Here is a 13,579-nt window from a genome sequence, read left to right on the forward strand (position 1 = left end):
ACCCCTCAGCAAAACAAAAATGTATATATATTATAAATTGGATGTATAAATGTATAGAATTATTCTCAAAGACGTATAATTTTCAACTGTTTTTGTAGTTGAATTTTGATAATAATATAGCTTTCCCGTTAACTCTGCACCAGGGCATTTACCCCTCAGCAAAACAAAAATGTATATATAAATTATAAAATTAAATGTATAAATGTATAGAATTATTCTCAAAGACGTATAATTTTCAACTGTTTTTGTAGTTACTTATCGGTCTCATTTATTTAGTTCAGGCACGGAATAGGAAATAGTGTTCTCTACTCCGTGGTTCAGGTAATCAGTATTATCTACTCTAATAATTGCTTCTAATTGCCGTTGATTTTTGTTAACTCAAGCCGATTTATGTTTATCACTATCACTGTCTATTATTATTACTGTTTTGTTGGGGTGAGAGTGTAAGAACGGCACAGTATGAGAGAGTACCAGTGTCACATAGCTTCACGAAAATTAACCACTAGGACAATCGGCTTGAGTTATGGAAAATAAACGCCCTATACCATAGGATATCTTCTCATGCTATCTTTTCTGTATTATAATATGGCAGAAGGTAGAATCTAATAGATTTTATTCATCAAATTCAGACTGCTATTTCGTAAAAAGTATTTTTGAAACTAGTACAATTGATTTTTTTCTCTCTATAGATGATGGAAAACGAAGCTTCTATGATAATTCGTGTTGTTTGGAATTGCGTCGATACATTCGTTCTTATAAGCGGTCTACTTACATCCTACTTTACCATCAAAAAACTAAAAAATGGCGGTAGAATGAATATTCTGCACATGTACATACAACGATATATCAAGTAAGTTGGATGCACATTTTTCCTGTGTAATACATCTTTTTCAAACATATTCATTGAAAATCTTGTACACACCTCATAACAATCATAATTAACTCTGATTTTCGGTTCTCTACTCTTCTAAGAAACTATTTTAATACAATATTTGAAAGGTATTTACATTTGGAGCATCATACATTTTTTTATTGGAGCACTTATTGCATTATTAGCATACATAATAAGTTACAGAGTGCGGCATCCAAACATTTTTTCAAAACTTTATAAAACGCATTGTAAGAGAAAAGTTTCATTATATTTTTAAATATAAGGATGTATTATAGTTTTTAATGTAGTTTTGAAGAGTATAATGGAGGTGACGTTCCCATTCTGGATACACTTAGAGTACCTATTTCTATAGTGAGGTCCACGTTATAATGGCAGTGGAGAAAGATAGGAGAACAACGTTGCCGATCCTGTCTTGTCAATGCCATCTATAGATGGTAGCTGATACAGGTTGAGTGTGTATATTAACTGCTCAAAATAATCAATAATTATATTTTACTAAGCAAGAAATTATATTTTATTAAGCAAGAAATTATATTTTTCAATAACTTCATATGAATTTTCATAATAAATTAAGATTAAATATTTTGTTAATTAATTATTAATTCTACATTATTAAAAGACGATCTGGCAACAGAGCAAGCGAGAAAGAGATAGCGCTATCCACTTTGTTGAATGATAGACAACGATAGCAATACTGATAGCTAATCAAACACTGCCATTATAACGTGGGCCTCACTATAGCACTCCGCTATGTCATCAACTAACTGAATAGTGAGCATTTCAAAAAAGGAAGTTTTGATGCCGCACATTGTATACTAATGTTAAATAACTTTCATCAAAATTAAAATTCTATTCACTTTTAAAATATTCCAGATTCACTCCAGTGTCCTGATGACTTTGCTGCGTTTTACTTTCTTTGCAAAACGGCTGTCAAGTGGACCCTTGATGATCAGTGTTGGAAATCACTTTTTGGATGGATGTGAAAATATTTGGAAATCGGTATTCTATGTTAGCAACTTTGATGGCATCAATAATATGGTAACTATTAGTATTATATCATCTCAAATCCGGGTTCTAGTACACTCATTAAATCTAATGGATCATCAATCCTACAAATTTAAGTGAGATTCAATTCAAACTGACAACTTTGGTTGAATGAGACGCATTTATGTTATTAATGAGGAATGCGGGCAGTTTGAAGCTGTCATATAAAGTTTTTCATAAATAACAAACAAGCAGAAAATCATAAGAGTTCAATTTACGAATTATAATATCAAATACAGAATAACGGAAGCTTTTAAAAACGCCATTAAACATATTAGTAGGAAGGGCAAAATTATTTTATTCAAACTATGTAAAGTTCAAGACTTGCCATTTGAGAATTAATATAACATCTATCATTTTTTGACAATTACTTATTTAAGATGGCGTCCTCCTGCACGAATACACTCTTGAAATCTGTGTGAGGTTCCTGAACGATTGCTACACATTTCAGCTGGGATATTGTTAATTTCATTTTGAATTTGTCTGTTGTTGATTCAACCACAGTATTTGTCAAGTTGTGAAAACGTTTGATTTGATAGCTCCATAAAAACAATCGCAGGTGGACAAATCATGGAACCCGGAAACGCAACCTAATCGTGAGATTACACGGTTACTGCACAATACCATAGAGAAACAATAGCGTAGTAGAAATCCCATGGTATAGGGCGTTTATGTCGCAACTTTTACTGTTCTCTCAGCCGATTACTGTTGATTATTGTCGAATTTTACTGTTTTGTTGGGGTAAGAGTGTATGAACCGGCACAATAGAGAGACTACCAGCGTCATAAAGCTTCACAGGAAAGAACTACGTGGGCTATCAGCTTGAGATAACAGTAAAAGTTGCGACATAAATGCCCTATACCATGGGATATACTTATGCTATTGGTTCTCTATGACAATACTCACTCGACAGTTGCCATTGAATGTCATGCAGAGTGGATTCCGCTCACAATTTCATGAAGAACTTTTGAATTAATTAAAATTAAACATATTCCAAAATGAAATCCGCAATGTCCCAGATGAGATGTTGCAGCAATCGTTCAGGAATCTCACTCGATTTCAAGAGTGTATTCGTGCAGGAGGAGCCAGCTTGAGGAAGTAATTATCAAAAGTGATAGTGTTATTAATAATTCTCAAATGGCTAGTCTTGAACGTTACATTAGTTTGAATAAAATCATTTTTGCCCTTCACTAATGTTTTATGGCGTTTTAAAAAGTTTTCGTTATTCTGTGTCACCCCATATTTTACCAAACAAACCTACTGTATCACATTTTTCCAAGTACAGAGGCCTATTATATATTGTCCATATAGTATCTCTAATATAAATAAAATATAAATATATGTACATTTTTAAACTTATTTAGTCACAACATATTTCGGCTAATATGATGCAATTATGAAGTTTAAATTTGACTTGACTTGATAATGGCATCATATAGCCGAAAAATGTTGTGACAAAATAATTTTAAAAAGGGTACTCGGATTTATATTTCTATTTATATTCAAAAGTAGCCCTAAATAAAAAAGACAGTATCTCTAATATATTTTTCATCCTCTTACTTCTGATTTTCAATCAATTGAAAGCATATATTATGTGTGTATTTTTTTAGATCATTGTAATTTAGGAAATTTTAGAACATTCTACGGCGATAAAATACTCCATATACAACTTGTCATATATTTATAATATTGAATTTTTGAATTATATTGATTTGTTTTTATTTATTAATCATTCAGAATTACACAACTTACAGAAAGTACCACAGGCTTATAAACCCAAAACTGTTTTTGTTTTATTTGTTTTTTTTTTAATGCATTATACAAAATTTAAATATCTAATGATTTTAAAATCGTTATTTGGTTTCATCTCTAAGGTCTCAGTCGCACTGAATTTTTTCCGCTCATTAGCCGGATGCATGTCTCTTGGGGTAAACTATACGAGCGAGTAAATAAACGCTTCCCATAAGAGACCATGCATTTTCTGAAGACGCGCGAAATAAATTCAGCGCGTAGAAGCCCGTATAGTTGGAGCTAACGGTCTGTACTGCCAATAATTTATTTACTAAATTATAATACTACTGTTTTAAATTATCACCATCCACAATAGGTGGCCTTAATTTTTACTAAGGGTTGTTCACGAAGATGCTTCAATTTCTTACAGATGTTTTCAAGGTTATAAAGATCAATCTTAATATCCTTCATATTCTTTCAGTGTTATCCACCAGCCCACCAACTCATAACCGACTTTCAGATGTATCTGATGTCTCCCATTTTCATTTTTGCGTTGTATAAGTGGAAAATGTGGGGTGGCAGGTTGTGCGGCCACTCGGTACTACTAACTCTCTACAAAGGAGCCGTCGTCTACTATTACAAGTATTCTACGCTGCTTTTCTATGGAATAAGGTGAGAAGATTCAGAGTTCATTCTCAATTATAATCTCCATGAATTGAAATTCATGCCTTAATCTATAATAAAGGAAAAAATTGGCTTATAAACGTACGGGATAAGAAATTCACGAATGATACATCATCACGTCTGAAGTACTCAACTGATTAACTTGAATTTTTGCATATAGATTCTCAATTTAACGAGGATGGATGTAGGCCTACTTTAAATTCTTCAAGATTTCAGTAGGTCAGGTTTTCTGTTTGTCAAGTTTTTAATTAGACCCTTGTAGAGCACGGGTTATCTACTGGTGATGAATCATTCTTATTGATGTCTCACTTCTTACAATGAGTAGCCTGCTCATATTGAAGCTTCAATTTTAATATCGGGGGACCGAGCTTCGCTCGTTATCTTATTTATTGATAAACAGAACACAATCCTCTAAAATGATCGTGTTTATATTTCACAGCTGGCTATACGTCATCTTATGAATTTTGGGGATGCGATATTTGATTTTTGACATACTCACTTTTTCACTATCCACAGCTGTTTCAGCCAAGGATGAATAATCCTTTTAATGTCGTTCAGCGAGTTTTCCCAAGGATGAGACATAGAGCAATCGATTCTTTATATCATAAACCTACTACGCTCCAAATTTCATGAAAATAGTTAGAGCCGTTTTCGAGATCCGTTGAACATAAATAACCAGATGTAGAAATAGCCAGATATAAAATAATCAGATATAAAAATAACCAGATATAAAAATAACCAGATATACGTATAAATACGTAAGTTGCTCGCTTAATATAATAGGATAGAATTCAATAAACTCTGTTCAAAATGTTGATCTCTGGTCCATTCCCAAATGCGATTTATACTCATGATTGTTTCACTTGATTATCAACAGGCAGTCATCAGGGTGAGACTATATTAGGCGTTGTTTCAGGCGTTTTCAGACTAGTCGGCAAAGCAGGAAGATCTCCGATTGGCTGATTATCAGCTAACCCAACGCCAACCAATCAGCTTGAAAAGTGTGCTATATTGTGAGCTATTTATCTATGTATAAGCCTGTATATATTGTAATTATCTGCATGAAGTAATTCAATCAATCAGCCAATAGGAGAGCTTCCTGCTCTGTCAACTCGTCTGAAAACGCATGAAAAACGCTTAATGTGGTTTCGATCTTAATGTAAATGTGAGAAACAATTTTTAATTGTCAGATTGGAGCGCCTTTGAGTTTCACGACTCTAAAGCAGTCATGATTTTAACTATGATATGATTCTATCGTGATTCTATATTACAGTATATAACTATCTGGCCTGGCGAACTTCGTACCTAAAAATAGTTAATGCATCTCATGACAAAAAAAAAAGCTGGATGCACACCTAATTCTAAACACCGAAAACAGCACAATTATTTGAAACAAAGTAATGTCTTTAGAGCATATAAGTCTTTAACCTGAGGCCGCACAGCTGGATGGTTACACACACAGAACAGTCATTTTGTTTTTAGTCGGGGCGTTTAGAATAAAATACATGGGCGGTTATGGAGCAGCACACACTCTTGTCTACTATCTACCGACGGCTGGTGGATGACGCAATGATTAGAACGGCTGATTTTTATTCCTGTGTTCACAAATCTTCTTCCATAAGGATTAAATGTAAACTTAGAAGGACCGCAGGAAAGAGTCCTGAAGTCGGATTATAAATTTGATAGGCCATAAACCTGGACCTGAACATAACGAACACAACTGAAAACTCATCAAATTCGGTGCACACATAAAAAAGTTATTGAATGTCAAATTTGAGGCTCTATTTTTATTTATATAGATATTTTCTATTGACTTAAGGCTACATATACATCTGTAGAGAGGCTTCTACAAATCATAGCTGTGGATGCTGAATTAGTATTATATTAAAACTGTTGACAATTGGTTTATCAAAGTTAGCTCATAGAACCGCCATGTTGGAGAAACCTCCGCAGTATATGAGCCCAAAAATATATAATAGGTTCCCTCAGGATATTAGAGACATGGCGGACTTTCAAAAATTCAGAGGGTTAAAGAGGCTGTTGTTTGAAAGGCCATACTATTCTGTGGATAAATTTCTGCGGGAGTAATATTGCTCCTTGTCTTGATTCAACCAGGCCCTTGCACATTGGTACTTATGACTGTCTGCGTTTTAAAAATAATATTTTATAAATTATAGTATTTTATCATGTGATTGTGATATGTGAGAACTTTCCCAAGGTTGCTCTTTTGACTCATCCTCTGTCTGATCATTGGATATTCAGGATGTACCTAAATATAAATTGAATTGAATTGAACTTGAAAGCGCTCCAGTTTGTTAGTGGGCAAATTGTTTATTACACTAATTATATTAATGACAGCATGTCGGTAATAAATCCTGTGAGATTTATTTGTAATCCAATTATTCATTTGCAATATTCCATTATTTGTAGTGTGTCAATGATTGGAGATGGAGGGGACGATATTTATTTGAATCCTATCCACCGACTAACGCCCTACCTGATTGGTGTCATGTTTGGATATATTCTTCAGGAAATGAAGCCCCAACATAGGAAATTGTCTTGGGTGAGTAAACTTACTTTGTTACATTTTTACAAACGGATTACCCATTTGTAGAGAAGTTGAAAAGATAATGTAATCAACTCATGAAAGATAAATTGTTGTTAAAAAAATAAATTAGACTACCACAAAACGTTTAACAGTTGGAGAAAGTACAGAATCCTCCGATTTACAATACTCTTGTGAGAAATGTATCAACCTTATTAAAACAATAAACATGATATACACTTAGGGCAGGTTTCTGAGCTCGGGATTTAGCAAAGTTCTAGACTTTCTGGAGTCAGATAACTCCAGAATTATTTAGGAATGTTTCATTTCATCAAGGAAAACCCTTTCCAACTATAGACATGAGGAAATAAAGATTATCATAAAAACTGCAACTAAGCCCCGTTTCGGAAAGTCAATTTTCTGACTCCAGCTGTCTTAAGTCGAGAACTTAGCTGAATTCCGAGCTCGGAAACCGGCCCCTTAGTTTTAACACACATAAGTCAAATGTTGTAATACTTGAACCATGAAGTATGGCGGACCTGCCGAAAGATCTTGTTGTCATAGTAAGTGATTCATGATGAAGAAATTTGACTGCTAGTCGTTCTACTTAATAACAAAAAAGTGATTCAATAGTAAGCAGTTTATGATTGAAAACAACATTGAAGAGTTGTAATACTCTTGATGATCTCAAAAGCCTTTTGCAATAAAGTGATTGTTTATTTCAGGAGAAACAGCTGATAGGATTGTTTATTTGAGGAGAAACAGCTAACCGTATTGTTTATTTCAGGAGAAACAGCTGATAGGATTGTTTATTTTAGGAGAAACAGCTGATTGGATTGTTTATTTCAGGAGAAACAGCTGATCGGTTGGAGTGGCTGTTTGGTGTGTCTGTACTATGCTTACTTTGCAATGGCGAAGGCAGCTAAGCGGGGATACACGTACAGTGAGTCGGAGGCCGCTTTATTCGGAATGGCTCAGCCCCTGCTTTGGTGTCCAGCCATATGCTGGATCATTTATGCCTGTCAAACTCGACAAGCTGGTAATATATTCTGCAATCTTACAATCTCTATTGTTAGGTCATGTCAGAGGCCCTGAAATTGATCAGTTGCGACCTGAAAACTCTGACACCAGACCTGAGCCAGCCAGGTCCCTCGATATTATTATTATTATTGTAGTGTAGGCTATTCTAGCTTCATATGACTCTGAAAAACGTTCAGACATAAATGTCCATAAATGCCTGTCAAACCCAACAAGCTGGTAATATATTCATTATTCTGTATTCTAGCTTCATATTACTGTTATTAGACTCTGAAAAACGTTTAGAGAGCGATTGTCAGTGTCTTAAGGCTTTTTTACACCGTAGCTTGAAAGTCATAACTTCATGTAGTTTAGCGTAGCTTGAAATACATAACTCTGTTGTATATTCTATAACACTTATTTTTTGGCGAGAAATGAGAATTGCATTTCACTCCTGAGGAAGAGAAATTTGTTTAGTTTATTCTTGTATCATTTTGTATAAGACTTGTAGTTCTCATTTACATACACATTGTATGTTAAGGAATCTTTACATCCTGTACTATTAAACGAGCAACTTCTGTTTATATGTTCAAATGTTTGGATGTTTAGATGTTTATATGTTTGTATTTCACCGGATCTCGAAAACGGCTCTAACGATTCTCATGAAATTCAGAACAAAGTAGGTTTATAATATAAAGATACGATTGCACTATAGGCCTCATCCCTGAGAAAACTCGCTGAAGGATATTAAAAGGATAATTATTATTCATCTTTGGAAAAAAATCTGATAATAATTATTTCGTCGTCTGTTGTGAGGGAAGTGAGTGAGCGAGTTCATGTGGTGGGACTGTGTCAAAATATGACTCAGCTGTTGAACTTTGTAATCATTCAATCAGGTACTTAGTGCCGATTGCAAAAATGCCAGGTATTTTCAATCCTGATTAATTCCAGTAGATCCATCTTTTTGAAATCGTCTTCTCTGATTTGGTTCACGTGAATTTATCAGGATTAAAATTTAACCGGCTTTGTGCAACTGGGCCTTTGTGAGGGAAATTTTGCATTCCTCTGGGAATTAATCTCAATTTACTGTTATTAGATGGAACATTTCTGTATTAATTCAATTATAATTTCTTCTTTCGTAATAATTTTTTATGCTTTTGTACTCCAGAGCAAAGCTCGGTCCCCGATATTACACATGTATGTTAAGGAATGTGTTCTGATTCGTTAAAGCTAATAATAAATTCAAGTCTAGCAGTTACTTTTCGAATATACGACACAGTACCTAATGTTTTTGTTATTCTTCTATTTCTATTAGTTTTTTGGCCTATACTTTTTCCTCCAGTTGGGTTATAGGTCCATCCACGGCTTCTCTAATTCTCTTTCAACTATTTCTTTCAATCTATGTTCCTTTAACATTAATGTATGGACTCATTAGATCTTTTGAACCGCATATTTTGGGCCAAATAGCTTTCTCCATGAATGTCTCAGGCACTCTCAATCCTTTCTCGGCTATTGTGTGATTCCAACAGTTGCTATTGTGAGGTCCACGTTATAATGGCAGTGGAGAAAGATGACAGAACAACGTTGCCGATCCTCGGTCTTGTCAATCCCTTCTATAGACGGTAGCTGATACAGGTTTATTAATGTAATATTAACTGTTCATTCTCTGTTGTATATCCATACTTTTTCACTGTTAAAATTAAACTTGGATTTTAAAAAAACTTTTGAAGTGAAAATGCACTTACTTTTGTATAGTGACGATCGTTTCGACTGTTGTTGGTCATCATCATAACGGTCTGATGATGACCAACAACATTTTCACTTCAAAAGTTTTTCAAAATTCAAGTTTGTTCAATCTCGTTTAAAATAATCAATTATTTGTTGTTGGTTATCCATCTTGTTTCCACTATTATTATTACTATTAAATTTTATAAAACTTTAAAGTGAAAAAGCACTCACATTCTTTGAAGTGGCGACGTCCGTTTCGTGCTGGTATCGCACATTTTCAAGCCAAACAGGAACTGTGATTTACCATATCTAAACCCATATAAATGTGCGATACCAGCACGAAACGGACGTCGCCACTTCAAAGAATGTGAGTGCTTTTTCACTTTGAAGTTTTATAAAATTTAATAGTAATAATCAATTATATTTTTCAATAATATCTCATAATGAATTTTCATAATTATTGAGATAAAATATTTTTTAATTTTATTAATTATACATTGTTAAAAGACGATCTGGCAACAGAGCAAAGCTAGAAAGAGATAGCGCTATCCGCTTTGTTGAATGATAGACAAGGATAGCAATACCATTGTTAATCAAACACTACCATTATAACGTGGACCTTACTATAGTATAGTATTCACTACATGGACATTAACAATGATTTTTTTACTTTGCAGGTGTGGTGAGCAAAATGCTAGAATGGAAAGGCTTTGTCATTTTCAGCCGGATATCTTATCCGTTTTATTTGGTTCAGATAATGATTATATTCTGGAGTGTAACTGACGTCAAGGCACCTCAGCAACGGTCACTCTTATATTTTGTGAGTACTATACTCTGTCCAGACTGCGATGAGCGCTGGAAGATTAAGCCGACCCTCCTACTACTCACACACACAAGCGCTGTCTCCTTTTGTGTGTATGAGTAAAGGGACGGTCTGTCTACCTGTATACTACGTAGTATACATAGTATATCAATGGCGCAGGTAGGCCGGGCGTGTGTGCCTGCGCGTGGGGGAGTGAGGGTCGGCTTAATCTTCCAGCGCTCATCGCAGTCTGGACAGAGTATAATTATAAGATTTTTGTGATATTATTTTATTTAGGTCGTAAATATGCATTCGTTTTCCTACTATATTTGTTATAACCCATCACGTAATTAGATTTTTTCATCTCAGTGTGTAAGTGTGATATAATCTCATTTTTTTGAAGGATGATGCCCACATGAGCTCTAGGCTTGTGCTTGAGTAATGAGACGGATGGTGAGAGGATATGAGTGGACCTACAGCTTTAGGTGGATTCCAAAACCCTCTAAATTTCAAGAAAGAATTGTTGTGATAATTGTGGTGAATTTATAAACCTCATATAATTATAGGTTTTCAAAACCCATTAGGATTTTCAGAATCATAAATTATAATTAGTGGAGTCGGCTCTGTCATAATGATCAGGTGACTCAGTGTTTTTAAAAATGACAATGTTTATTTAATATTTTCCAAATTTTTGACTTGATACTATATACAGTGGATTGTTTTAGTCAATTTCCTATATTAACATTCTAAATTTAAAATCTTATGTGATTATTTTGGGATCAAAATGTATGTGTTTAAAACTGCTGAAGAATCAAACCTCTTTTGGACTAATATGCAATCAAAATTCGGGAATAGAATAGTAAGGGCTATAAGCCTGTTTTTTCGTTTCCAATCATTTTATAATTTAGTTGTTTCATCATTGTCAAATAAATAATTGGTCACCCTCACAAATGGAGTTAGTAGGCGTTTACATGACACCAGAACACGACGCTATTCTTCCACTAACCAAATCAAACTGGATGAAAGCCACGCCTTCAAACTACGCAGCCGCGTAGAGGATAAATAGAACTTGCACATGCCACCAGGCTCGCTTCTGAGGGTTATTTGGTTTGTACTCTACAAGCATGCGTGCATTACTTATCAGCCCACCCTCGTACATTACAAAATAATAATAAAATATGCGTTGATTAGTGAATCTCATATCTCTCATTCATTCAATAATTCATTTTCTGATGAAAATTCTGATTTTCAGATTGATCTCAATGAATTCGCAGGACTGATTGTTTTATCGGCCATTTTCTCTTTATTCTTCCTTCTGCCTTTGAAAGATTTATTCAACTCTGTTAAAGGAGCTAAAGGTGAGTTTTCTGGTATTAACAATGATATTTTAGTATTATATGTGAACAGCATTATGATATTTAGTCCTATTTAATTCTCGACCGGGGCAACATTTTTTGACTACAGCACAATCACATAGATACAGCCACCCTGTCTTTCGGAGGAGACGATAAGCCGTAGGTCCCGACTGTCTAAAAAGTAGTCGTCATTTCTCATCATCCCCTCTCACTCATTACCCACGCACAAGCCTAAGAGCTTATATGGGCATCACCCTCAGTATTATTTTAATATAATCAAACAAGTTGTACCACAGATTAACTTTTGGTCTCATCTGCGATAAAATTATTTCAAAAATATAATTTTTTATATTGATTTTGTCAAAGTCATTCAATCTCAGCTGTTTTCCATGCATGAAATCAAGCCGGTAAACAACTGTTTGCAGAACAAATAAACATATGATTCTTATTACAGCATACTCTACTGTAATGAAACCATGTGTTTTATTTACAGTCTAGTGTGTTTCTTAGTTCTGAAATAGGAACAGCAAAACTGCTACAAAAAACCACCTTCAGCACTCTAGGTGACAGTTTTGTCAACTTTCACAAAATTCCTGATTCGGAATTTGTAAACTAGGTCATCTCTATAGAATGCATATGGTAACTTTAGCACAAGCAGGTAATGTTTTATATTTCTCAATTACTCTTCTTTAGATTATTATGACAAAAAATAGTGTACGTTACTTGGACGTGAATGTCTTTTGCAGTGATCGAATGAAATTCTAGTCTCGGCTAATGCCTCGACTAGAAACATCATTCTCGCCTGCAAAAGGCCCCTCCCGTCCATGTGACGTAAGATACTATTTAGGTACAGTAGGTATGTACTATGCTGGAATGCAATTCTCAGGTTATATTGAATGTCTGATTTTTTTATAATTTTTAAGACAGAGATATTTATAAGATTTTTGTGATATTATTTTATTTAGGTCGTAAATATGCATTCGTTTTCCTACTATATTTGTTAAAACATCTAAATACTGTTACATCTAAATCCTACATTGTTCATCCAAATAATAATTCCTGCTATTTTTGACCTGGAACCATATATTATTGAGAAAATTTTCTTTGAGTTTGAGATAAACTTGAGAATTGGATTTCCTGAAAGAAGCAACTTAGTCTCTAATATTTTAAATACAGTATATCAATTGTTGCTGAAATTCTATTCCTAAATAAATTTGCGTTTCATTTTCAGCTACAAAGACTATAAAAGTGATGGAAGACACTCAAACAGCAGAGAAAAGCAATTCCAGTCCAGTAGCAGAAGAAGATATAAATCATAACAAAAAAGGAGGTAAAAATCATTTACAAGAAAAGGACGAGAATGGTAAGAATCTATTTAAACTAAAGGAACCAACAGAAAGAGTAGATTTTACAAATTTAATTGAGAATGCTGTGCAAGAAAATTTCAAGTTTTGATTGATACAAGACTGTGTAAATAGATTTTTTTATAGAAAATTTTTATTCAAAAATTATTCAAGCTTTGAGAAAATCAAAATTATTTCAAAGCTGCAATGAAATAGCGGTTTAGTTTAGTGTAAGCATTCCTGACTGGCAATTAGGAGATACCGCGTTTAATTCATCTAGCTGTTTACCCTGTTGTCAATATTTGCAGTAACAGAAATCTTCGGGGTGATTTACTTTCGTTTAATAATAAAATTAAAATGATAATATTTATGATGAATGTGATCAGGATAACAAATTGTTCAATAAAAATAGCATAGATTGATTACAACGTTATTTAT

At 33.9% G+C, this 13,579-nt stretch overlaps 1 protein-coding gene across 1 annotated transcript; it reads left to right on the forward strand.

Annotated features, from left to right (window-relative positions):
* Positions 1-4,235: 4,235 nt before the first annotated feature.
* On the forward strand, positions 4,236-13,161 carry LOC120356246 (nose resistant to fluoxetine protein 6-like; the record flags this gene model as incomplete). The annotated part of the gene is made up of 7 exons (XM_039445153.1): positions 4,236-4,339; positions 6,782-6,914; positions 7,746-7,911; positions 8,130-8,153; positions 10,319-10,461; positions 11,696-11,801; positions 13,030-13,161. Coding segments are annotated over exons 1-7 (808 nt in total), but the record flags the coding sequence as incomplete, so codon positions are not given.
* Between the last annotated feature and the right edge of the window lie 418 nt (positions 13,162-13,579).

Source organism: Nilaparvata lugens, unplaced genomic scaffold (assembly GCF_014356525.2).
Source record: "Nilaparvata lugens isolate BPH unplaced genomic scaffold, ASM1435652v1 scaffold6246, whole genome shotgun sequence".
Classification (NCBI taxonomy): Eukaryota; Metazoa; Arthropoda; class Insecta; order Hemiptera; family Delphacidae; genus Nilaparvata; species Nilaparvata lugens.